At 43.7% G+C, this 27,650-nt stretch overlaps 1 protein-coding gene across 13 annotated transcripts in view; it reads right to left on the bottom strand.

The window, feature by feature from the left end:
• The window catches only part of SETD5 (SET domain containing 5), a 68,864-nt gene that overhangs the window by 24,376 nt on the left and 16,838 nt on the right, over positions 1-27,650 (bottom strand). For 6 of the 13 annotated variants that reach the window (XR_012674976.1, XM_075158826.1, XM_075158828.1 and 3 more), the window contains exons 2-13: positions 17,773-17,947; positions 13,849-13,954; positions 12,764-12,975; positions 12,385-12,443; positions 11,788-11,975; positions 10,700-10,738; positions 8,915-9,157; positions 3,893-4,041; positions 3,428-3,545; positions 2,884-2,993; positions 2,352-2,601; positions 2,067-2,147 (exon numbers count right to left, since the gene is read on the bottom strand). Coding sequence is in view for 12 of the 13 variants with exons in the window: in XM_075158826.1 (XP_075014927.1) it covers positions 2,067-2,147; positions 2,352-2,601; positions 2,884-2,993; positions 3,428-3,545; positions 3,893-4,041; positions 8,915-9,157; positions 10,700-10,738; positions 11,788-11,975; positions 12,385-12,443; positions 12,764-12,975; positions 13,849-13,954; positions 17,773-17,843 (1,626 nt within the window). In the remaining variant the exon portion in view is untranslated. Of the gene's footprint in view, positions 1-2,066; positions 2,148-2,351; positions 2,602-2,883; positions 2,994-3,427; positions 3,546-3,892; positions 4,042-8,111; positions 8,241-8,914; positions 9,158-10,699; positions 10,739-11,787; positions 11,976-12,384; positions 12,646-12,763; positions 12,976-13,848; positions 13,955-17,772; positions 17,948-20,018; positions 20,219-20,283; positions 20,542-27,650 lie in introns of those variants that run through there. The other 7 variants (XM_075158827.1, XM_075158825.1, XM_075158822.1 and 4 more) reach the window with 6 other exon arrangements.

Here is a 27,650-nt window from a genome sequence, read left to right on the forward strand (position 1 = left end):
ACTACACAAACTGACTAAAATGATACAGATTCATTCCTTCCCTGATGTCAGGAGATCACCCAGCTCAAAATAAAAGCTCTTGTCTAAGCAGCTTACATAGTGGATAAGAAAAACGGAACATGAGAGAATAGAGAGGCAAAACAAAGGTATTTATCAAGTAAACAGAAAGGACAGAAAATCTTATCGCCTAGCTGTGGCAGAAATAATTGGTAATTACGCATGTAAAAGGCCCAGTACAATAATGCTGCAGTGACTGGCAAAAAACAGGCTGAATCAAGTGAATCTTAAGAAGTGGGGCCAAGTGCCTTCCAAGACTTGTCATGGAGGAAGAAGTACCTTGAAGCATACAGCAGTACTCAATGACAGCAGCCTGGTCTTTACAGTTTTCTGTTCAAAAATATTCAATACACACACAAAAAAATTAAAGACTGGGAAAACTACAGATACAAGTATTTACCTGGTGCCAAGTATAGAAAACTGAATCTCATTAAAGGAGATTAACTGGTGCAACGTACAGGAACAGGGCTTAACAGGCTCATGCGGAACTAACACTTCACTTAGTCTTCTTGAACTATACTGTCCCAGAAAGAGATCAGCTTCTCTGCATTAAAATGAAATCTTCCCTCCAAGCTTAAGGCCAGCCGATGGAAGATTGCTCTTATTCAAATTTCAATAGAAACTGACTGCTTTATCTTGCCTGTTCTAAAAAATCCATGAGATAATCCAAGGATCTCTGCTGGATGGCCCTCGGCTCTGCAATTTCCTGCACTATCTTAACATTTAAAGCATTCTCAGGAAATTTACACATGGAAGATCCGTATCTCCGATTAGAGAAAGATGGGTGGATTAAGGTATTTGGTGAACAAACGAAAACCAGGGAACTCCTAGCTCCAATACATGTGTTGGCTGGTAAAAGGATGGGAGCACTTTTTCTTTTTTTCTTCCTTGGATTTTTGGTTGATTGGTTGTTTTGGTTTTTTTGGGGGTTGTTGGTTGTTTATTTGTTTGTTTTGGGGTTTTTTTTGTTTTGCTTTGGGGTTTAATTGGTTTTTTAAATTAATGAATTAAGTAGAGCCAGAACAACTCCATTCACATGCATAAACCATTCTAATCCAGGGAGCAATCCCAGGTGCTGTAAGAAGCACAAGAAAAAAACCAGCTCTGCTCAGTACAGAAGGCAGCTGAGAAGGGACTGTTATCAAAGATCCAAGAGCACTAAGAAATATTTTGATCAACAGACTGATTAAGACAACAACGATTTGGGAGCACAAAGGGATTTCCTAATAAAGAACATAGCAAATTTTGTTGACTTGTGCCAATAGCGCTGTTGGTGGTCTACCCCTCTTATTAACTTTTGCCACTTGATCCTACCCTTTTCCCACATGGCAACAGGTTTATGAACCCATACTGGGAACAGCTAAATGTTAACAAACAAAAACAAATGTTAACAAACAAACAACAAAAATGTTAACACCCAGCAAAATGGGTCAAGTTTTAACAAAAATCAGGTTTTGGTTCATCATATGATCTAGTTGAAGATGTCCCTACTCATTGCAGGGGGAAGTTGGACTAGTTGACCTTTAAAGGTCCCTTCCAACCCAAACTATTCTATGATTTTATGATTCTATATGGCTCCTTAAATTCTTGTACTGGTAATAAGGAAGGGCAGCAGGAACATAAAAAGGGTGCAATTACCTTTTTTGAATCTGGTGCTGACTGTCTTGTTAACGGTATGTTTTAGACTATAGAATAGCCCTGAAAGTTAACAGTTAAACCTTTCAATCAGGAAACAAATCTGTCATATACCTTCTAATCTGCAGTACCCTAACATATATCCTGTGATGTGGAGTCAACCTGGGCGTTCTTTGTGGTTTTTTTTTTCCCCCCAGTGTTTTTGTGGTTTGTTGTGTTGTTGGTTTGGTTTTTTTTTTTTTTAATCAAATTACTGAAGACCACTGACAGTTGGAATTTGTGTTGAAACAAGTGAAATAACCAACTGGACCTGTTGGTCACTGCATGAAGCAAGTCCTAAGCAGGATGATACCCAGACTGAGAAAGGTACTTGCCCGTCGGCTGTGGACCAAGGTTCCCTGTTCATCTACAGGCTCCTCTTTCTCCCCTTCTTGTTTCTCCTCCTTGTCTGCTACCTGAAAGAGAAGCCCAGACTTAGTATGTCAAACAAAATCCGGTACTGTTTTAAAGTTATCAAGATTCCTACGGTAATTTAAGGTGCTAAGGGTTTAAAAAAGATCTCCTGCAGTTTCTGTTCTGAAGATCCCAGTGCTGTATTGGATCAGATTCCACACCACTGAATGATAAAAATATATGTAACAAAGTGTCAAGGGTTTTACCTCATTGTCACTGACTGCAGCAGGTCCCTCAGGAACTTCCTCCGTTTGTTGACTGCTGTTCTCATCCGATGCAATGCCCTGCTGTTCCATTTCTAGTTCCTTTCGACGGGCTTTTCGCCGGCGTGTTTCTGCCCCAATCAGTGTGCCTAAAACAGGTGGAGGTAGGTGTTCTGCAGCATTTGGGCTACGTTTCTGCACAGGGCAATTCCGGTTCCCCTTGTGACACGCACAGTCCACTTTATAGTTGCTGCTCCAAAACACAAACATAATTCGTGTCACTCTTCACTTCTCAACCCTTGTACAGAGACATTCAATGCATCTCCTACTAAACATCTCACCACGTGCCAAAGCAAGGACAGCAGGCTACCTTATGGCCTCTATTGTAGAATATGCCAGCAGAACTGGACAGAATAGCCGGAAAATGCAATTCAGTAGAAAACGGAGCAAAATGTAGAATGCGAGGAAAGGGCTGGAGGAAGATGTCCAGTCCAGGAGGGCAGTGGAGAGCTCCTGGGCGAGGTGAAGGACTCACCAGATGTTGTACTCATAGTCAAAGGCGATGGTAACCTCTGTGTCCTTGGCAATGGTGGCAACAGCATAGATACACAGGTGGATCATCCCATCAGCAATCACATGACGAACCTTGTTAAACAAAGCAGAGAGAAACTAACATCTCCACAAGTTGCACTTCTCACTTCCAAGAGGGAAGCCTCCTTCTGCAAAGTAGCTCTTATCTATTCCATGAATAATTATCCTAAATTCTCCATAGGGAAAAGCCTGCTTCACTGCCCTTGTCTCATCCTGTGCTCTTCCACTTACACTTACTACCACTGCTTACCCTAACTATCATTCTGCAGCCAAAGGAAAGCCGTAAAAGAAACCTTTTCCTTCCAAAGAAAAAACTCATGTTCCCAAACTTTCTCATCTTCCAAGTATAAACCATCAAACAAGCAAGAGATGCAGAGAATTTACGCTATTTATTGCATTTTAAGTTTGAATATTCATAAAAAGGGAATGCACTAAGCCTGTGTAAAACATGTATTTGCAATTACAGTGATGGTGAAGAGAGAATTTACCTCTGCATTTGGAGTGCAGGAACGCCTGATGAACCTGGCATCATTACCAAAGGTGCGGGCATCAACACACATTTCAACGCCATTGAACTTGGAGTAGAACAGCACAAAGGGATATGGCCTGGAGAAGTAACAGAACGTCTCAATCCCAAAATACCCAATTCCCATGGCACTTATAAGAGCTATCCCTCACTTCACTGGAAGCAGCGCTTCCATCAGTGCGATTGCTCTGGGCGCTCATGCACTTCCATCATCGCAGTTTAACAGATCTACTTCAGAGGGTTTTGGTCCCTACTTCAGAGGGTTTTGGTCCATAAGCAGAGCATCAAGCTGAGGTTGTGTATCTGATTTCACATTTCTATGGATGGCACAGCTGACAAGGGCCCCGTAAGTGTGCATTATCCCATAGAGACACTAGTCTCTCTGTGCCATGATGCTCTCATACTAATCACTTCATAGTACTCTTACTTTTTGAAGAAATGCCCATTGACCTCGAATTGCTGTCGTAACATAACCTTCCCTCGATACTCAATTATAAGGGTATCTAGTGCCAAGTCTCTTGCTGCCCTCAGGATCTTCCGGTGCTTCTGAACCCGAGTCACCCTTCCCAGCTGCAGCTGTAACAGAAACCAGAGCAAAATATGAGAATTTAAACTAAAGGCCTCTAACTCATGAAGAATATTTTACCTACATGAAAAGAAAAATTACTCTAGTAGCAACACACAGAAACTCTGCCAGGCGAATATATTGTTTATTCTGTAACAGTTTAGTAATGACCAATGACCTTGACAATATTTATCAAAAGCAAAGAGTATTTATTCCTTTCCTTCAACAGCACGTCTCATAAATCTATCAGACCAAGTATTTCATTCTTGCAGCTAGGAGGCATAACCAGACCTGCCAGTTGCTGCTAACAGGGAACTGCTCTGCAATTATGGCCACTTTCACAGCCAGAATAATTCAAATCTTCCCTAAATTGTGGGAAAAACCACAAGGTAAATTCTAGCTAACAGGCCAAAGACTTAAGCTGGCAATTTCTATCTCCATCCAGAAATTTCTCTTCATTTGCCTGCTCAACTAGTGCTGTGGAATTTTTTTTTTAACAGGAAGAAATACATTTTTAACTAAGTAGTGACAGTTCAATGAATCTTCTTTATGTTAAAGTCTACAGATCTATTATAATGGATTTTCACAACAATGTGTCTTGACAGTATGAAACCACAACATTCTTTAAGCACAGACATCCAAATACGACACATTTTATGGAATAATGGAAGGGATATTGTAAGCACTAGGTCACAGGAAAGACTTCTTCCATAAAAACAAAGTACTTCTCTTGCTTAACAGATTGAACCTCTCTGCGAGTAAAAATTATGTGAAGATGGCTGGCTGCCTTACCACAAGAGCTGTGCCTGCTCTTTCCTAAGCTGCTATTCACTGCTCATAAGGACCCGCTTTGGATACTTTTCTGGAGTGAACTGAGGCATAAGTGTTCTTATTTCAGTAATAATGACAGTCATCTATCTAAATTAGAAGTAAACCACAAGATTTTATTAAAAGCAAGCTCCCAACTTTTCCTGATAAAACTCTCTTGTTAGAAACAGCTACTGAGCAGTCTGCTCAAATGGATAAAAATCACATTAGCTTAAGAAAGGGCTCACTCTGCACAATGACAGAACCCATGACATTCTAACCTTGTGAAAATAAAGTTAATGCCTTAAGGCAGCACTCAGCACTGGAACCAAATGAAACCCTCCATACTGACCATACTGAACCACAGATTTTTTTTTTTTGGTAGCAGTCTTGTATGTGCCCTGAATTAAACCTCTTTGGGAAGAAGATGACTTTTGTTGTTTTAATATGACATTATACTGCAGATCTTGGATCAGCCAGTAAAGCAAGATCTATTTGTCGACTTCTCTCACTCAGGTCCAGGATAAAGATAGCTTTATAAAAATATTCATTTGAAACCTATGCAGATGGGAGTAATGGTCTTGCTATTCCAGATCTCCTCTTCAAGATACATCCAGTGCTACATCTATCATGCCTGTGGGGTATATCTCTCTTTCATACGACTGTATCTGCCGGCAATTGGAAAAACCTGCACGCATGTATTGGAGACTCTGAAAAGCCTTGCAGGGTGTCGTTCATCTCTTCATATCTCGGATCCTCACAGGAGCTCACAGAGGATTCCCCAAGTCCACTGAACAGGCATTAAAGAAACATGTTATTTCCAGACTAAGATGCCACGCTGCTGGCCCTGACTTCTGATCAACAAACCCATGACGTGAGTGAACTGTAGGATAAGACTGTTTACATTACTGAGAGTAGTGGCTAAATTATTTTTAAAACATTGGATACACTTCGTACTATCCAACTGTGGTAACAGAATAAATAAATGGGACTAGATTTGTTAGTGTGTGACAGAATGAGATAAAGAGAAAGTATCTGAAGTTAGTAGATAAATTAGGACTGAGACACAAGCGTGTTTCCAGTTGAATAATTTTGTTTCTATGCTAGTGCTTGTTTATATTACTGTTATAATCAGTTTCTCAACTAAGCTGGCCCTATGCAGGAGGGTTGGACCAGATGACCTTCAGTGGTTCCTCCCAATTTAATTATTCTACTACTCTATCAAATTCTCTTAGTATCTTTCAGAGATGCAAGTTACTGTCTGGTGGCCTTCACTCTCACTTTTTTTCCATGACTGACTTGTATCACTGTTCACCTGACACTGGAAAATAGCTTGGGGAACACAGGTGGGATAGGGTGGTGTGGTGGGAGGAGGAGAGAGCCCAGGAAGGAAAGAGCAGCTCTGCATTTGTAAAACTTAACAATTATCTGAGTTTGGTAAAACAGGAATCATCTCATAGCTTTTCTGATAAGACCCTAGCTCAGCTTGTTTTCGTTCTCTGAATTTAGAAATATGAAGAGGATTAGCTGCCATGCTTTCGTGTGTGAAAAGAACAAATGATTTTATTCATGTCATAGGCTAAGGATTGCTGATTGCTAATCAGACAAAACTGTTCTGATACGTTTGCAGAGCAACATCTGCATAATACTCAGAGGCTTTATTTTATAAAGGCCCTTTCGCTCTTCACTTCAGAATGTGAAATCAATCAGAGGTTTGAGCTCCAGTCAGCAATTATCAGAGGCAACAAAGGGCAAATACTGACCCTGGGTTTGGTTTGGCAACAGAAGGCAGGAAAGTGATTCACAGCTTTCAGTTTGTCAAGCATCTGGCAGTAGCCAGCACTAAGATGATTTTATTTGTGACACTGAACAGCTTCGTATTTTCACAAATTTCCCTTTGCATCATTAGGACAATTGAATTGGTTTATCCAAAACATTCCAATGGTCAAAATCCCATATCCTGCATGTATAACTCTTAACCCATCTTTCCCTACTCCTCCTGGCTTGGGGAAGCTTTTAGGTCACACTTTCTCCTTCTCTCTCTCTCTTTTTTTTTTTTAAGTATACACTTGCATCATTGTTTACCCAAGCCAAAAAACTCTCTCAACTGTGAGAATATGCAGGGCATATAAAACATTTTATTTTTATTCCCTTCTCTTCTCTCCAGAGTCTTCATGGCCAAATAGAGCAGTTACCCATCTTCTACACACAGCTGCTATCTGCATATTGACACAACCTCCTTAATTTTTTTTCTAGCTCCAAGTACCTGTTTCCTTATCTCCCAGAAAAGCTATTTTTACATCCAGTAATGGTATCTAGTTAAAAGACAACCGATGCAAACCAAGAAGCCTTCTCAGTTTGTCTAACAAAGATGAGACAAGTGAGTGGAACAAAAACATAAAGCACGGGATGAGAGACCACGCACTCCGCACCTGCGCAGGCTGTCCTCCTCGCAACACTCCGCAGCCATCTGCTGAGCAGAGAAAACAAGGACATAAGGGCTGACAAGCAGCAGCCTGAGACAGCCACCCGGTCTCTCCTCAGCATCCAAGAGGAACTACAAAGCCACTAAGTCCCTTTACACTTCCCCAGCATGCGCAAGGATAGGTGCCTACCTACAGCTTGTTTAGAGTAACTGCAGCTCACTATGAAGTTTTGCAACTTTCTATCTTTTTGTTTCTTTGGGACATACTGCATTTGGAATCTTCTGATTTGGAATGCTGGTCATTTTTCCCTGTGGGAAAACCTATGTCTGTACAGGGAAGGGAGAGGCCAAGAGAGCACGACAAGAACAAGCACATTTATGTATGGTATCTTTTATAATCATCTGTCCTGCTGTTCTCTATGAAGGTGATAAAAATAAACAGCATATGTTTTATTACTTATTTCAGGACTTTTCCTAAAACTTATGTGAAGGAGATAGAAGAGTTTACATTTAGACTTAGAAAATATTAAGATTTCTAGAGAAGCAGAACTTTTTCTTCCCTATATTTCCTCAGATGCTCTCTTTAGGAAGGCTACTCACATAGCCAAGTAGAAGTCTTTCTCCCCAACCCCCACAGAAGTCTTATTATTGCAGAACTAGAGGCAAGAGTGGAAGGAAGTTGGGTCCAAAGTCCTCTTTCTGCGCCCTCCCTTACCGGCAATATCTGTGCTCTGCCTGATGTGCTTCACCTACATGAAAGCAGAGGGAAAGGTGGGAGGGAGCACGTGAACTTCACAGAGTGGTGAGTCAGCTGATGTAAACAAGAATGATTCAAGCACAAACATATACCTGATATTCAGGTTTCTGACTCTGCTCCCCTTCTACAGAAGAGGTGCCCCACATCTGTTCTGCAGCCCATCCTTTTCAGTTGCACCTATCTCCGTTCTCCTGGACAAGGAAGCCCCACAAAGCCTGAACTGAGTGGGAATGCGGCTCTCTGTTCAATAAAGCACGGACCAGATGAAACATCAGCTGAGAAGAGTAGTGGGAGGACATACACCGCACAAACACATCCTTTTCCTGTTTCTCCTTGTCTATATGCACTCCATAAAGCTGGCAAAACACAAATCATTGCACATCTCGGAAGAGAAAAGTTAGGGAGAGACAGTTCCTAAAATCAACTGTAGTTGTGCAGTATTTGAAAGTTACCAGAGTCCAAATAATCATCCAAAATATTGAAATAATGTTGAAAGGTTCTTTAAAATAGCTTTCCACACAACATGAACCAGGAAAAAAAAAAAAAAGACACGAAAACTCATGTGGAAAGCAGAAAATTTCCTATCTTCAGCAAGTGATAGATCTGGTTCTGCCTCAAGCCATTCAGTGACCAAAAGTATTCAGGGTAAAATACCTGTGAACCGTATCACAGAACTGTACAAACATCCCCAACTTAGCAACACTGACTCGGTTGAATGCGAGTGTTTCTGAATCTGTCCTGGTACTGGCATCTCTTCTGTTCCCTTTTACACCAAATTTATGCCTATTGGTCCGAATTTATATGACTAGCTACAATATTGCTCACCCATGCTCATGCCTTATGTCTAGAAACCAGAGGAGCTGACCTACCCCACTTCTGTCACAACGGTTCTTACCTGCATCTGGGACCCAATAACAGTATTATTGCAGGCCAACTCTGTTTTGTTGATTGTGTCTAGCATAGCAGTTTTGCCCACATATTCTTTATTAGAGTTTAGATGACGCTCCAACAAGTTCTGTACATCAGCGCTGTACTGGTTAGTAAAGGCTTCTTCGTACTGATCTGTCCAGAGTCGTATTCGATTCTCCCACCCTTCAGCTGTGTTTTCATCCAAGGCATGCGCTTCAGAAGGGGAATTCTGCACCAAACAGCAAAGAGTGAATGGCTAGCACACAATGGGAAAAACCTATTCACAGTGCTCTGAGCATATGAATATGCTACAAAAAAAGACAAACCTATTCCAAGCTAAGAAAGTGTCGGTTACGAGGACACCTTTTTCAGAACCTGCATCCTCCAGAACACTGTACAACAGTGCCACTTAGGAATCTATGGAGAACTCTGTGCAGGACTAAGACCTCTTGAGAGCTGGTACTTGGCACTGCTCCATGCAAGAAAATTAAGCTAGTACATGGCCTGAAAAAGTTTTTTAAGTCACTTTGGAAAAATAATTAAGTAGATTAAAAAAGCAAAGGAACAGAACACACAAAGGCAAATAAATCTCATGTAGGCTTGTCCTACAGTCAACCCACTCATGTCCAACATAATGCTAGATGATGCTGACTGCATCATCTTTGCAGTTACTGATCCAAAAATATTTCTGAACCTTCCAGCTAAATGGTCATCAGGGTTTCAAGAAACTGAATGTAGAGAATAAGCTAATACCCAGAGGGTTAAAACTGCAAGTCCTAAGCAGTGTAAAGAAGAGAGGGCAAAAGCAGATAATCCGTTTATACCATCTTGTAAGGGAGGGGAAAAAAGAAGCTGGTAGGAAAAAAAAAAAAATTAAGCTTCATTCTTTACTTGATGATAGTTGAAGTAATTCAACAAATAATATTCCAGAGATCAGCAACTCAACTGGCTTCGTAAGGGACTGAGATATACGTGACATTACTGATAAGGACCACTGAAGAACAATCATTATTTTCATCATCTATATTAAAAGCATTAAGAGTTTTCATGCATTTTTAGCCTCTCAAGGCACTTGCGTACTATGGAGAGAGGTGCACACAGACAGACACGCCACAGGATTGTCCTATTTCCTCTGAGCCACCTGCTAGAAGATACTGTCAGCTACAGTAATGGGGTCAGATGGAATGGAGTGAACTTTAAGGCACCTCTTGTGTTTCTAGGAACACATTTAGCTCAAAGTGCAAGTCTACTTTTTTTGTCAAATAAACTTTCTATCAGATAGCCACACCTACCAGTATTGCAGAAAGTCAGAGATAAATATATCATCCCATCCATCCCTAGTAAGAGGATGTGGAGAAAAACAAGGCAACACTGCTAGGGACTCCCAACATTAAACTTGTGTACTACTTTGATGCCCAAGCTTAAAATAGCTTTGATGCCATCAAATGATAACTGACCTCACAGAAAAGTGGCCACAACCAGTTCTACATCCCTTACATCAAACAGCCCACTCCCAAGTGTCATGAATCAGTCAATCCTCTTGGAACTGGATGACATTACCTTACAGAAAGCTATCTAAAGCAAAAGCAAGGTTCAAGGGGCAATTCCTGTGATATCCTTTTGAATAGGTCTGCTTGCGGTGCATGGTAAGGCTTGAGATTATTCCAAGCCTGGTCCCACAATCAGAAATTCCCCAGGCAAACCAAGAGAGGCACAAAATACAGGGAAAAAAAACCCACCACCATCACAAAGTGTTCTCAGTTCTACTCACCTTCATCCTCAGAGACTTTCGTGAGCCCTCTCGAAAGGCCTGTCCCCCAAACAAGGAGAGAGAGAGAGAAAAAACAAAGTATTATATATTTCCTCAAAATTAGTGTCCCAGAACCACACTAGATCTTACTCCAACAGACCAACCCTTAACAAAGGATGGCAAGAATTACAGGAAGACCTACACAAAAAGCAATGGACTTGAACAAAAAGACTCTGCAATGCAAATCCAATGGAAACTGCTGAAAAGCTTGACGGCCAGGATTTCTCAACTAAAAAGGCCTGACTCATACTTAGTAAAAATCTCAAGATCAAAACCAAAACCGTCCCGACTAACCCCACTTGCTTTGACAGAAGAAAGGGCCAGCAACAGAATCAAGCTGGTTCACAACAAAAAACCTGAAGACCTCACATGGCTCCTGCTCCCAGTCTTTTATTTAATCAGTGCTTACCAGAAGAACTTCAAGGGAAACCTAACCTGGGGAAAATCACAGTAAAGCTAGCAGATGATGGGAAAGAACCAGCTGCTCACACACTTGCATTCCAATATAAGCAATCCAAAATTATTTCAGTCCCCAAACCCTCACAAACAAGACAGTAAAGTCATCCCTCAACAAATGTTCATCACTACCTACATAGCTTTCCACAGAGACACTATCTCTGTCCCTGAAGAACAGTGCCAAGAAGCTCTGCAGCCCAGATTCCTTAATATAGCCTGCTAAGAAATGCCATGCTCCCTTCAGTTTTCATTCCATGCACAGACTGCCCCTTTGCCAAAAACAGACAGGCTCCAGAAGCTATTTCCCCAAATCCTAATAGAGCAGAAGGGAAAATAGGTAATCGAATCAAAGCTCTGAGCATGAATGGACAGTGTTGGGAAATAAGGGTGGAGTTCCCGTAAGGTAATTTTTAAACCAACAGCCATGTACTCTAGCAGGTCACAAATACAAGGCGTCACATTACTACACCAGGAAGAGCAATTTCTGACAGGACAAAAGTTTCTTGTCTACTGCCAGCTTGTCAACCTGCTCTCAACAATACTCCACACAGAATTTGGTAGGAACTGCAGCAGCCTTGTCTCACTCCACATACCTTGATCTTTTTGGCCTTTGGAGCAGTGCGAGCTTTTTCTGTACTCCTCTTCCTCTTCTTAGGTTTGCTTCTACGGACGCGGTTGACAGTCAGCGTGATGCTTGTAGGGGTGTGCTGCGTAGCTGTGTACAGCACTGTAGAGGGAGATAGTTCTTCATCCCAGCTCTCAGTTGCACTGCTATCCCCACCTATAGAGAGGAATGCTTCATTAGCAACGTTTTTATTCATCCCAGAGAGAACAGCTTAACCTTATGTCCCTTTTCGTCAAGACGACTTGATGACCCTGAATAGCTCTTCCCTGAGAAAACTATACCACCTCAATTTTCCCACCCAAACTGGGAACAGGTCTCCCAAACTTCTGGTATCTCACAGAATGGCACTGATGAACATTTCCCCTTTTCTGTTCACAAGATAATCTGATTTTCCCAAGAGCTAGCTGAAGTGAGGCAGAAGGAGAGGAGAAAATCCCAGTGGTTGGGAGGCAAAGAACATTAGCGGGCACTGAGCACAGTTACATGACTACAGGAGCCAAAAGACAAAGGTCTTGTAGAAAGAAAGCAAAGGTCACCGTTACCCGAATTACAACCTCAAGCTCACCTGACACGTTGTCCTGCTTCCGGCGGCGGAGTCTGATCACCTTCCCCCTGCTCATTCCTCTGCCAAAGGAGAATGCACAATTGAAGCTGGTTTGTAGGAGTAAAGTCACTTGAAATTCAACAGGATGTCACAAGATGCGTGCCCTCAGTGGGGCCCAGGATGATAAGAACATCGATTTAACATCCTCATCTCCACTCCTGGTGCCACCAACACTTGTCAGGCTGACAACGCAAAGGAGGAGGGTCAATACTGGGTAAAGCACTGGAAAGAACGCTCCAGTTAGCAAAAGGAAGTCCGTCCCACAGCCCAAACGTGACACGGTTCGGTATGAGAAGTCAACACAAGGAGCAGTCCAGATCTGCACTGCACCAAAGCTTACCTGCACTTTTCACACTTGAGGAGGAAACCATCTTGGGAGACACTGCAGTGGCACCAAGTGGGAATTGATTCTCCTTCTGAGGAGCTCTCACTGTCCCCGGAGTTCTCTTCATCAGGCGAGTGGAGGCCGTTCAGTTCTGCACGAGGTATAATGGTCTGAACAGGAGGAGAGGCTGGCGGCGTTGGAGGAGGAGGGGCTCCATAATTATGATCCTGAAAACGAGTATTTGCAGTACTACTTTTAACATGAAGATATGATGCCTAGAAACCGAAGTCCCAAATCCACAGTTCCCAGGTTATTATTTAACAACTGGTGTAAAACAGTAGTCTGAATTCCTCAGTCTACCAAGAAGGTAAAGCAATAGCTCTGAAAGATGTGAATGGTTTTCTTCTGCACCAACGAATTAAATTCAAAACCTATGAAAACAACTAAGCTATTTCGACATTAACTGTTGTACTGCTAACAATCTGAGATGACATCAGTGGTCAAACACTGGAACCGGTTGCCCAGAGACGACGTGGAGTTTCCGTCTGTTGAGATACTCAAAACCCAACTGGACACGGTCCTGGGCAACCTGCTCAAGCAGAGCCAAGGGGGTTGGACTACGTGATCTCAAGAGGCCCTTTCCAACCTCAGTGATTCTGTGACGTCCTGTTCATCCCATAGTTTCAAGCCATGCTCCCACTCTTCCTGACTGTTCCTTGTTTCTCATAGCTATAAGTTACCAATATGAAAATCTGCGCAGTTGAAACAAGTATAAATAGTGCACAATAAACCAAACGGGGCATAAAATTACCACCAGGAAAATATTATATATTCATATATATTCATACTTCATTCATATACATCATTCAGTTAAAAAATCTATCACCTAGAACACTAATAAAGCTTGCTATAGAGTATGCAAGACTTCACAAACAATAAACACACAAAGGCAAAATGTATGGCAGAACTCAGCTGTAACTCAGTGCTCCCTAATAAATAAGCCAAAACTCCTAAGGCTTAACAGGCAAAGAACTATGGAACAAGGAGAAAAGAGTAAAGCAGACAGTAAAGAGCTGATTCACTGCAGAGAGAGTACTCACTGCGTAAGGCAGCCCGCGATAGCTGTGTTTCTGGGTGGCCCCATAGCCGTGGCTGGAGTACACATTCTTCTCACTGACAGCTGGACTAGCTTCCACAGACTCTGGGCTGCAGGAAGGGCCAGAAGTAAAACCCATCAATACAACATCATTTTTTTAGTGCCAGTATTTCACTGCTCTTTCTATTCAACACATGAGCTCAAAATGAAGAAACTTCATGAAATCAAGGTGTTCTTATGCGCTTCACCAGGCATCATGTGTGCAGAAGTTGTACAGGATGAACCTGCTTTCAGAGGGAAGGAACTGAGTAAGGGCCACGCTGGATAACTCATTAAACTGGGTCTCAATCTGGGAAGTTAAAAAGATAATTAGCATGTAAGAAGCTCAGTTTCCTTGTAGTTGAGGAAGTTGGGTCTAGTTCAGCATTCACATCTGAACTCAGCCAGCCTAATCTCAAATCCACTGAACAGTACTGCCACGTTATCTCCGCGACAGCTTATTTCAAATAGCAGCTAAGAAGCTTTCCTGCATCTGTGCTTGTTTCTCTCTCCCTCAGATACTAATTGTTAGCTGAGTCCAACGTCCTGTGTTAAAGTCTGCATGAAACCTGCAGCTGTCCTGGCAGCAACTACCAGGAATTGGAGACTCCTGTTACAAAGAGGCAACAAAATTCATGACCTGGAGAGACAGTGGCCACGGACAAATCGGGTTCGCCCTGTGCTTTCTATACAGCAACATGGTATGCAATGTGCTGAACAGAAAATTTGCTGCTGAGGTACAATGCACTCTTCCACCACATGGTGGTGAAAAAAACAGCTAAAAATGAAAGGTATATCCTTAGCAGAAAGCTGCAGAAACCCTACTCAGAGAAGGGACAGCTGCAATTCAATGCAGGGAATATTAGATAAGGCTACTGACAGAATACCAGCAAGGAAACACACTGTCTGTTACAAGCAGAAGATGCAAGTCAGCTAACCTCTGCACAGATCAGAAGTAGGGCCCATATCAAAATACAGCAGAATATTACTGAATTATGTCTGCAGGTGAAATCTTCTTCAAAATTATAGCATGGAGCTGAGCAAGCAGGAAAGAAAAATACAGGAAAGGAAAACTTTACCTTGGACCTCTGCTGCTCTGGTGAGATCTTGCAGGATTCTCAGTGGGTCCTACATTGTCAGCGTGAATCAGGCAGCACTCAAACAACAGTGGCCAGTGGTCACGCGTGGGGCAGCGTTTAGACACCACCCAAGAACACTACCCCCGTGCCCTTTGGACTTCCTATTAGCTCTTGAAATCTCTTCTGCACTGGTTTGCCCCACCCTGCCGGTAAACCTGATATCCTCTCCAACGCACTACCCTTCTGAGCTTCTGGCTTATTCTGGAGTAAGGTGGATCTGTCTTTGCAACATAAAGGAGCAATAATTTATTGTACAAAGAACTGCAGAAAGTAGAAGACCGTAAACCTACACAAACCACACTTCTGTAGCTCAGGATTTAGAAGCATGCCATGATAAATTCAATTGGTTTTCAATGTAACCACAGCCAGCTAAATTGTCAAAAGCAGGAGATATAGGTGGCGATACCTCTCAGAGGATATACTTCTTAATAAAAGACACTGTGTAGAGCTTGCCACACAATCCAGCCTTGCTGGATCTTTGCAACAGTCCTTTAGAACTTCCAGATTGGTACAGAGTTAAATCCATTCAGGTTTAATTGTATTTTCAGAAACAATATTAGAAGGAAAAGAGCCTAAGCAGCAGACTCATCCTCTGCCCAAGTCACCCATATTCCTAACTACAGTCAGCCTGGAATACCAGCAATGCTGCCGCAAGCGTTAGCATTAAAACTTCAGGACTGCTGGTGCAACAGTGTCCAGGGGCAACAGCGCTGGGGCCCATGCTTCCTCAGCAGCAGCCCGCCAAGGAGCTTCAGCAACTTTCAATATGCAGTCAAACACAGCAAAACTACTCTGCAGCCTCCATGTCACCCTCAGGTGAACACAAACACCCTTCAGCATTTTCACCTCTCCTCTGTATCAGAGGCCAAGGGAAGATGCTAAAGCTCAGCCTGAAAAGAGGGCCAGCTAGTTTTCCTTCTACCTTCCCACTGCCTTCCTGATACACATCTTTGAAATCAGTCCCTTATAAGAGACAAGACGCTCAGGTACCCCAGACTTCATGCATCAAACTAGTAGAGTTTCAAAGGAGAAGTGGAGGATAGCCTTAACGTTGAACAGACTCACGAAGGACACTTCAGCAGTAAGTAACAGTGCATTAATGCAAAGCCTGGAGAATAAAGTCCTGTCATTCCCAATTTTCAGAAAACAGAGAAACCAATTTAGAAATCTTCAAAAGCCTTTTTTCAAAGTACTCCAGCCTAGCCTCAAGTTGGACCTACAAATTTCTTACAACCAGGGAAAAAGAAAATGCTTTGCAGAAGGTTTACAGTCTTTTTGATATTTGAATGTTACAAGGGGCATGCGTAGATCTATCTGGCTCTCCTCTCTACCATGCTCAGCTCTGAAACCAAAGTGCGTAGTACATGAGTAAACTATTTAGCACTCTTTCTCCTGTCATAAACAGTTTAAAATTCCTGCATGTTGAGTCTTTAAAGTGCTGGTGTGGGAGAAGCATGGTGACAAGCAATACTGAATGTTAAATCTTGAAAAGTGAAGGATCATATACCCACTGCAGATGAGTGACTTAGTAGATTCTGACTCCCCATTTAAAAACAACATGTAAAAATATGGGCTTTCGGATGGAATGAAGCATCACGAAGAAGAATGCCTAGAATAGAGCCAGTGCCAAGACAGACAAAAAAGAGCATTAGCAGTCTCACAGGGAGTGTGACTGTGTAGTCAAACTCCATGCGTAGTCAAATTAGGGCAAGATGGAAGGGAAAAACAATGATTCATACCCTAGCCCACTGCTCTTACAGCTCAAAATTAATAGAGTCTGGAGCAATATTTGTTCTACACTGATCAATCTGACATGCAGGTATTTGCACAGTAGGTACCTTTAAATAATACATGGGGGAAATCTATCTCCAAAACGCCCTTTGTAAATTTTTGTAAAGAGATGCTACAGTCCGTATTTCAAAGAAGGATGCAGGAAAGCAGGAGGTAGAAGCACACAGAAATAACTTGAGCCCTCCCTCTCACCCCTGACAAAAACATAGTACTCATCCGAGCTGACATCATTCTAACAAGGGTTTTAGAGAAGACTACAATGCAATATTTTCTGGATTTGCAATGTTCCTGACTCCTGCAGAAGCAGAGTCTTCTAAAAGAAATGGTAAGTCCCCTCCAACAGGCCTCAGAGATAGGACTGCGGTGAGAGCCCTGCACAGGGTCCTGCAGCGGGCACCCTGAAGGACTGCCTGCTGAGGTGTGCTTCTTGGAACCTGCTCGGGGCAGAAACAAAATAAAGGTGTCTACACAGGCTGATGCTGTCTCACATCTCTGGCCAAGCTCCAAAGGGGTCCAGAAATCAGTCATGAAGGTACTGAGTCTGAGCTAGTAGGCTGCTGAGAGGGAGGCTCAGCACACTGATCCCTCGTATAATGCAGCTTTTGGAAAAGGAGCTGGCTTGTACCTTGCCAGTATCAAGCATGGGTACAGCAAACGCACAACTGCCCGCACTTGAGTATAGACTTACTAGCCAGGCTGATATAAAACCCACGGCTGAGGGCCTCATACTGTTGGAATTCTCCTTTTCCCATCTCCTGTGTCAAACTTACCAATTTCCATAATATTGCATTTGTTAAACACCCAGAGTTGGTCTCTGCATTCATCTCTCACACCAGCAGATCAGCACCCCCTTTCTCCCGAGTGGAGAAAGCACCGGCACCGATCCTGCAACCCCACTCCAGGGCAGCCCTCTGACACCCTCCCCTCCTCCTTCTCCTCCTCCGTGGGGTAACACTCACTCCGATCCTGCAGCCATGTCGGAGTAGGACGTATCTGGTGTGGTGACTCCCAGAGGGATTGCAATGCTCATGACGCCCGTCGGGGATCACGGAGTCCAGAGGGCAGCGACTGGCCGCTCCGAGGGCGGAGAGGAGCCGCAGAGCCTCGGCCAACACGTCACGGACATGGGGAAACCTACCGGGGTAGAAACAAAGCATTGCATCTCTGTTACAGGATGAGGTCTCCCTGTACACCCCTAAAGAAGGCTTTCACAGCAAAAGAAAAGCAGAAATAGATTTCCATCAGTGACATGCCACATCATTTTTACTTCATTTTCACATGTGGGGCCAGGGAAAAGGTAGATGGTAGTAGTTTGGTGGAGTGGTTTTTTTTTTGTGGGTTTTTATTTTTGTTTGGTTGGGGTTTTTTTTGGTTTTTTTACAGTCTTGGATCAACATGCAATGAGCTGCTCTGCCATAAAGCCGATAATGACAGTTTCCCTCCTCCCCCAACTAAACTTAGGACTAATTATCAGATAAGCAATCTATTAGCTCCTTCTGCATATAAGCAGCAGCTGTCACCTATCACCCACAGCCCTTCATCAGCATTTCCTAACTCCTTCCCCAAACAAGTTGCAGGCAAAGCCCCATCTGGGAGGACAATGAGACAGAGCCGAGGTGGACTGAGCTGAGACCTCTCGCTCAAGACCAGCTTCTATTTGCATTCACTGGGTGCACGGCACGGGCGAGCGCGACCGGCAGAGCGGCTATCCCCGCGCCACCGACGGCCTCCCCTCGGCAAGCGAGGCCCGTCCTGGATTCTGCACCGATTACTCAGTCTGGTGAGCCCTGACGCAGCGGGCCCCGACTTTCCGAAATCCTAGCTGACACCTCCCCGCAGCAGAGCCACGTCAGACGTCTGGGCGCTCACGCATAGGCCGCTCCAATGAGAGACACGGCGGGGCCATTGGCTCGGCGCGGGAAGCCGGGGTGAGTCACGGCGGCATCACGGGGCGCAGCCGCCGGCCGTGCCGGGGCTGGCAGGGAAGCCTGCGCCCAGGCTCCACCTTCCCTGCTGACTGCAGCGTTTTGCTAGGGCAGCAAGCAAAATTGCCGATAAACGCAAACTTCCAAGGGTTGGATGGCGGATGGAGGTAAAATGGGATCAGCTCCTCGTTATGTAAATAACACAGATGTTCATAAAGGAGCTATTATTCTACGCAGCTCTAAAGAAAACCGCCACGATATACAGAGCAAGGCTGCATTTCAGCCCATAGCAAAGGTAGCTCCAAAACCAAAATAAAATGGTGACAATTTAGCCATCCTCTCTGCATGTTAAACTTTAAGGGCAGCCTTGAATAACTTTAAGCAGTCTTTCCCCCGGCTCCGGCGGCGCGGATGAGCCAGCCTGCGCTCGCAGCCGGCCGTCACATGCTCTCGGCGTCGCGGGGGCCCTGCCAGCAAACCCTCCTGGGCTACAGAGAGGCGGAGAGCCAAGTCTTCCTGTGGGTAGTGAATTTCTCACAGGGAGCTGCCTTTGGAAACGATCGTCCAGCCATTGTTTAACACAAAAACCCCAGAAACACAAAAACACACACTCACTACGAGGGCAAATGAAGGAAGAGTGAGAGAGTCAAAGTGTTTAAATGCCACACACTATATTGCCTTTTCCTGTCTTAACATGCAGGCCACTTCTCTTAGCACAGGGAAACATTTTCCTTCTTCAGTATACATCCCTAAGAGAAATCTTTCTGATAGTATGACAGGCATACAGCAAATTACAGAAGTAGCAGGTAAAGATTTTTAAGTGGTCTGTGGCAATTCCCTGTTATGCCCCAAAGCAAGAGTCTCGCGGGGAGGTGGGAGATGAAAAGGAAAACAGGCAGGACTCAGCTCACAAGCAGCTCAAACCCAAGACAGCCCAGGTGTCCTTGCGTGTGTTTTTTTGAAAAATAAAAAGAAAAATAAAAGGACCTTTAGGAAGTGCCTCATTTACCCTTTCTCATGCTTGTGACATTGACACCAGATGAGACAAATTGCTGCTAAAATACAGCTAAAAGCTACAGACATCAATCCCTGCTTCAACCCAGAGTCACATAAAACTCTGGCAAAAGGTTAAAAGAAACGGGACAGGTTTCTCAGTGTCTGAAGCACCCTTCCCCTTTTAAGGGACATAGAAACCTTCCCCCGCCAATAAATTTAATTTTTAAATACTTGCTTGGATTTTTTTCCCCCCTATTGATCTCTTGCCTTTGCCATGACCATACCCAGCTGGCAGCAGCCTGAGATTTCATCAGGACAAATTCCAGCCTCTGCCTGCTCGTGACTCAGCAGAACCAGAGGATTTCAGGTCCAGCTTCTGGACTCGAGAGTCACAGGGTATCTGGTCAGTCCTGGGGTAACTGGGACAAGTTTTCAACCACCCCTCATAGGAAATCCTCTTTCCATCAACGCTGTAAAAACACCAGACTCTTTCAGTGCAACAGTAACTCTCACTTTTGGGGAAGGGATTACTGGAGAAACACAAAATACCAAACAGAAAGGTTAGACAAGGCGAATTCCAGTTCAGTCACTTTTGTGTTGACCCAGCAGTACTTGCCCAACCATCACCGCGCTCAGATTTTGCTGTTTGTTGCTGCTGTTCTATGCGTACTTTCAACTCTCACAATGTAACATTCAAAATGAATTGCTGAGACCAGTCGCAAGTGCTGTCCAAGACCACATCATCTTCGGGCTAGATTACAGTCTGGTCTTCATGAAACTTGGCCTGGTAACACCCAAAACATTAGCCTGCACAGAAAACACTGGGGTTGAGATCAAAATGTTCACCCATCGAACTGGCTGATTTCCTATATATATAATCCCCAAGCTCCTTCCTACCTCTCCCCCACAAAATATACCGCTGCATCAGAGAAAAACGTCGCACCAAGTTCTCTCCAGTGCCATTGGAAGAAGTTTTCCTAAAATTCAAAATCTTAATGAAAATTTGGTAAGCTTCAGACCACAGCACAAACCTATCCTCCTTGTGATACAATTCTTGAAATCAAATGGAAACAGGAATTTTGATGGCCTAACAGATAAATAATACTTAGCTGGTTTTGAAAATGCAGGATTTAAAGATCTATTTTTTTCCCACGTTTGGCATCTATACTCCTTCCTCCTTAACCAGTCATACCAGTATAAGGACACCTGGTCTTCCCCAACATCATCAAAACAGCCCAGATGAGCATCCACCTGCACAGCCATCCCAGCACTGGTATCCTCGATTCTCACTCGCCGCAGGTCACACACCAAGAGACTCACCCACTTCAGACCAAACCTTAAGTGGTTGCCTTAGCTAAAATGTAAATATATGCTATTCAATTATTTCAGGTAACATCCTGTATTGACGGAAAAGACTGCAATAAACCTAAGCTGGCCAAGCGAAGGTTAGGCAACACCTGCTATAACAGTGAATTTAATTTTCAGAACTCTGTTTAGCATGCAACCGCTGCAGCGCTGCACTGGCTCACTTCCACAACCACTGCTGTCCATGTTACAAACAAAGCAGAAGCAGAAAATTTACTGCTGGAAACTCTTTTCATTACTTGTGGTGTTAAAAGTCAGTATTTACACGGACAATCAAGCATGGTCAGTCAAACAGCTCGCTAGAGCTTTCTCCTTCAAGATGTGGTTGTTCCCATTTTCCCCAGGGTCCTGGTCTCACAGACACCTCTGGGCACCCGTGCTGTGCCACACTTGGTGATAGACTCTACTAAACAGTTGTGAGAACTGTGAAAAATTCACCCCTGGACAAAAACCGTGGGCACAGCCTCCCAGACTGCACGTGTTATCTAAATTCAGATGCCCAGACTCCATCACCATTTGGTGCTGCTCAGGTGATGCTATACGACCTCGGGGAGGGGAGAGAGCACTGCCCTTGCACCCTCCCGCGGTCACAGCCTCAAGGGGAAAGCAGTTACCAAGCAGGGGGAGGACAGAGAGATTCAGTCCTTTTCTCTGCAGTGTCAGTGCAGGTCTGTGAGTCTACGTCTACAGAGGGCTTGAAATATTTTAGCAATGCGCATCCAGTGTCTCATGCATTGCCGAGAATGATAAGAAGGTAATGCTGGTACAAAAGATACTGTGGACAAACTGAGAAAAGCCTTTTCTGATTATATACAACTTCAACATGTGTGCCAGGGCAGGGAGGATGGGGAAATCCCCTTTGCCTGCACTGATGAAGGCCACTTCTCACATATCTCTTGTTTGTCCTTTGCTCTCTGCAAACAAGCACTTGCTTTACCACCCTCCACACCTCCCAACAACTCCACTTACTGAATTCCCCAAACTGGACGTGGACCCAAGACTTCTGACAACCCAGCATTACTAGTACCCAAATGATAACCGCCATCCTCTTCTCCATGCTCAGTAACAGGCCTGCAGGTCACCTATATAGGATGAGCTCCATATGTAATTCCATGAGTTGCACGTCTTTACGCTCCCAAGCCATTACCAGTCACGTCAAATCCAAAGCATGTTTTTCTCCTGCCTCTCACACTGCCATAGGCCAGAGCTGATGGCAAACTGGAAATAGCAGCTCTGCCATGCAGCCTTCCTTGGCATCCTCTCCATCAACCTCATCTGGGACAGAGCCAGCAAATTCTGACCAGTTCATACTTACGCCGTCATCTGCACCAGTAGCAAACCTCTCTGCAAGTGGAGCAGTATAAAAAGTGTTAGCAGGCTTATGGATCCTATTCATTCATCTTTTCCCCGGAAACTTCAGAATAGCCAAAATCTATGGGACATCTAATGTAAATATGAAGTGCTTCAATTACCATACTGAAAACGGCCTGTCTCATCAGCTGGTGCCACCCAAATGCACGTGCTGTCCACCCGAGACCGAGCAAGCACTGCCTGTTCTTTCCAGCACACCCATAAACCTCATGTCAAGGGCAGATCCTCACAGAAGGGCAAGCACCTTTAGTGCAAACAGAATCAGATCAAGGGTTTTTACGTTTAAAAAGGCTAGCTCAAAAATGCATCAAATTCCCAGAATTTCAGACGCTCTGTTCCATAAGGACACCTACACAGATGCAGGGGCAGAGCAAATAAATCCTTAAGTCATTTAGCTCCAACTTATTCTGAAACATAGATTCCTAACAGTTCTTGAATTGTGCCTCAATCTACCAATACAAACGCTTAGCTTTGCTCTGAAAACAAGCTGGGTTCACTAAGCAGCAAGGAAACAACTGTGCCAGCTTTAAAAAATGAAATATTGACATGAGTATTTACTATTATCATTAGTACCATATATCATCTGCTAGCTGACTGGCAAAGCAAGACAGCAATCCATCCACCCCAGGCGGTCTGAGAACTCGGTCCTAGTCTACAACAGAAAGAATCAAAATAACAGGCAACACAAGTATTCATTACTAGCTACATACGCATACTGTGATAACCAAATTATTGACAAATATAGTGCAATGGTTAAAGATTTATCTGTCTTGGAGCTTTCTTAAGACTCTCTCCTGTTTTATATATAAGAAATCATATGCAAAAAGAAGTGCTTGTATGTATACATTTGGTTCAGAGTTCGTCTTGCTCTCTGGCATCTGGAGAGCCATGAAAAAGCACCGACAAGCTCTTAGAACAAGAATAACAACATTTAAAAATTAAGTTTTGTTTAAGTAAAAAGAAACAACCCAGCGCGACCTGATCCTGCTCACCACGCTGCACAAGACCTGGAGTCAAGGACTGGGGAAAGGCAAGACTGCTGCTTTTAGGACATGGGTGATTTCAAACAGCTTTTGGTATCCATGGGCCTACGCATCAGTCAAGTTGTTCCACAAAAGATATAAAATCATATTAACGATTGCCATTATTCTTAAAGTGTCTTATGGAAGCACTAGAAATTACCTCAACACATGTCTACGAATACACCTACTTAGCTAAAGTCAGCGTGATAAAACAGTTCAGTGAAGGCTATGTAGGCCACGTTTAAAACTGAGGTACAAGAAAGTTAAACTGATTTTGATAAAATTTGGTAAACAGCTGGAAACTAAAAATCTTTTGATTATGTTTACTTAAATGAGGTTTAAGTTATATTAAGGCAATTTTCATCATGTCCATCCATTAGATTCCATCATTTTATCTGATGAAGAAAATATCAATTTTAGTTAAACTCCTCTGCAAACTACACCCTAAGGAACTACAAACGATGACAGTGAGCAACTGAAAGAAATTAAACCATCAAGCAGAGAAATTACGAAATGCATAGTCAAGTATTCTCAGCAACTGACCCAAGACTGCAGAGATTACTCAGGAAAGCAAAAAGAGTAACCTCAAAACTTTGCTGCTGCTTCAGCAGTCAAGAAGTTATGCAAAACCTCTGCTTTGCAGACAAAAAAAAAATCCTGTGGGTTTTTTTTGGAATCAGTAAGAGATTTCAGGTATTATGATACGAAATAGAAGAAAAATTTAATAAGAGATAAAGGAAGGGCAGATAAGACTTTGCTTCCAGAAATACCTTCTACTGGACAATTCAACCGCATTCTTTACAGTCCAATACACTCTGGAGGTGGAGACATCAGACAAGAGTTTGTTTGGACTTTCTTAAAACAACTAATTTGCATCATGGAACCTTACTGGAAAGTTAAATTTGTATCGATTTGAAATTGGTTGAAGAGTCATACATAAGGATAATTCCATAAATAAATACATGCCAAATGAGAAAGGGGAAGCAAATTACAGAGGAGCAGAGATCCACGGCAGACTAAATTATTCCGAGGTATGTTTATGGAGAGGTGGCAGGCAGACACCAGGAAACTTCGCCTGTACCCAGGCTGAGGAGAAGGGACCTAGCTGTGTCTGTGTGGTCTGCACACGCAGCCTGCTGAGCAGGACAGTGATAGAGAGGATGTTTTAAAGGAACAACCACCTCAATGTAAAGGGAAAAGGACTATCCCAACAGAGAACTTCATATCAAAGTCCTCATAACTTCAAGGGCCATAAACAGGAAATCTTCAAGAAAACTTCACAAGACAGTATTTTGAAAATCTAGCAACCTATATGAAATGCTAACACCTTAAAAATGTTAATCATCAAAATAAAACTTAAAAAATAACGGTAATAGTGGAGAAATTCAGAAAAATCTCATAGACTCAGAAAGAATAATTCTTGGCCCTTTTCTATGCTAAAAACATTGTTTTACATTGCCTCTATCTCACAGCATAAGAAGTCATTGGTGAAGATGACAAATTTTTCAAATACTGAAGCATTTAAAAATGATATTTTCAAAAGTGAAAGGAAGGCGACCCCCTGAAAACACTTTTTATTTTTCCAAATACTGTTTTCTATTCTTTCCTGAAAGATATACAGCAATAGAAGAGAAAAAAGAATTATACATGATACCCCACAGAAATGATGATATAAAAATTACTAAAGTAAATGAAACAGGAAAGAGGAAAAACACCCCTCTTTTCTTTCAGTTCTACAAACTTTTTATTTGGGACAGTCGCAGCGAGGGAAACACATCCTAATTGCTGTGCCAGTTCTATACTCCGAGATAGTTGCTCTCTTTTCCCACAGGGTGAAGGAGAACAGTGAAATGTCTGTATGACACACAAATAAGAAATTGCAAAGAAAAAGGTTCAGAACCGGTATTTTGAGATTAAGGGCTTGGCAACTAACCTCCAGTGAATCCAGCTGTGGCAGCTGATGTTACTGCTGCAACTGTCCCCTCTAAGCCTTTGCCAAAACAGCTGGCAGGAAGGAAACGTTGCCATGTCTCATCAAGTGCAGTTGATGCCAAGAAGACTGGACTAAAAGCAGAAGCAGGTAAAATACATATTCCCTTTTAGATACGGTTATAGGGGTAAGAAATTTCTGCAATGGGACAGAGCAGAAAACTAGGAACAGCAATACTGGAAAGCACCGCTGCTCACTCCGCCAAATCTTGTCCATATAAATCCCACATTTCCAGATTTAATTTAAGAGGCCTCCCTACACAAGAAAATGGCTATGGGTAAAATAAGACTCAAGATTAATTTAAATAATGTAAATGACACTGGTTTAATCCTAGCACACCAGTGTGTTTCTTTGTTCTAGATTTTGTGGCTTGTGATCGTAATAATATTCACATGAATGGTTGTACCTATTAACTATTAAACTCCCCTAAGTAGACAAACCCTAAATTAAAAAGGCTGTCAGACAACACCCCCCCCCCCCCAAAAAAAAAAAAACCCCACCACCTCGACCTTGAAATTGTGTTTTGAAGGGATTCCAGAGAAAAGCCTATACCACATGCAAGGTCAGAGGGAAACAGAGCAATAAAGGGCAATAACTAGGATCAAATCCAAACCCAGAGAATTACGGTTCCCATGAGAATCCAGACAGTCCAGAGTCACGGGAAGTCGCTGAATATAGAAAGGGAATCAGCAGAATTTACTGGCACGGAGCAGCCAGAAGTTGCAACCAGTGGAACGCTAACCACAAACAAGTTGCCAGGAGTAGGATTGCAACCTCCAGTCCTAGAATTGGAAAAAAGATTTCTCCGTAATCCCACTAAATACTCTCTGCCTCGCAGGTCTGGCTGTACGTCCTTTATACATCTATTTAAGGCCCCCACGTGATGAAGGCTGCCTGCCTGGCCACTCCCAGCCAGGGCAAACCACCCAGCTCCAGAGGAGACTCCAGCAGCGGCTTCCAAGGCAGACGTTGCATCAGCCAGGTGTGCAGGAAGCGGCGGAGATAAAGCAGCTGTTGACAAAGGGGCTCTCGGACGGAGGCCGCTTCAGGAATCCTGTGGAAAGGACGACAGGAAGGAGAGAGACGCTCCGCACACAGAACAAGCTTCATCGGCTTCAGAAAGCCTTTGTGCTGGGGCTCCGGACCTGGCCTTTCTCCCAGAGATGATGCAACACTGAGGAACAAGGTCTGTGCCAGAGAAAACTATTCACAGGCTATGCAGATGGCAACGCGGCCAAAGGATCTCGGATCAAAACACGCCGGAGCCCATCCAGGCCCGACGAGCCTCCCCAGGCCTCCCTCCATGCCCCCAGGATCCTTCATTTCACATTGCCACCTCGCTCCTAGCACGAGCACGGCTTCAGGACGAACGAAGGACCTTACAATAGCGAGAAAATAGTAAAAGGGGGTTTTAAAGTCCTGCAAAAATCACAGCTCGCCCTCTGATCTGTTGGAGGGAAGAGACGGGGGAGAGACTGAGCTCAAAGCCTCAAATCTCGCAGCCGGGGATCCTCCCGTCACCGCGGCTTGCCAGCGCACGCCTGAGCTCCCCAAACACGTACGGCAGCTCTCCGCTCGCCGGCAGCCTCGGCCCTGCTCTCACACACCAGGAAACCACGCAGGGGCAGCCATGGCAACATCACACAGTGCGGCAATTATGGAGCCGCGGCTCTCAAGCAAAGGTTCAGCCTTGCTTTCCAGTATAGGACTCATTTTGACCCTTCCCCCCCCCGGCTCAAACCATCACCAAGTGCCCTCCCGGCTCCAGCCTGGCCTTGCGGGTTTGTGACCGGCAAGCTTTGCAGCCTTGCACCTGGGCTTGAGATCATGCAAATACGTTTTTCTCCGCGTTGTAAGGAAGTTACTCCAGGCTTATGTAATGCTTGTGCGCTGTGTCCCAACAAACACCAGTTTGTCCAACGTGCCTCAAGTGGGAAACCGGGCTACGAAAAGACCTGCAACCTGCCCTGCACACAGCGAGAGTCGGATCCATTTACTGAGCTATGCAATCACTGAGAAGCATTAAAATCCAGTGAATTTTACACGGTTAATATGGATTTCAGCAATCTTCCAGCACGGAGGCAGGTTTCAAAGCTCAGCCCGCCGCACTGCCCCACCACAGCCCCTTCTCAGGAAGCTCTTTGTAGGAAACGCCACTGACTACAGCA

This window comes from Calonectris borealis, chromosome 10 (assembly GCF_964195595.1).
Source record: "Calonectris borealis chromosome 10, bCalBor7.hap1.2, whole genome shotgun sequence".
Classification (NCBI taxonomy): domain Eukaryota; kingdom Metazoa; phylum Chordata; class Aves; order Procellariiformes; family Procellariidae; genus Calonectris; species Calonectris borealis.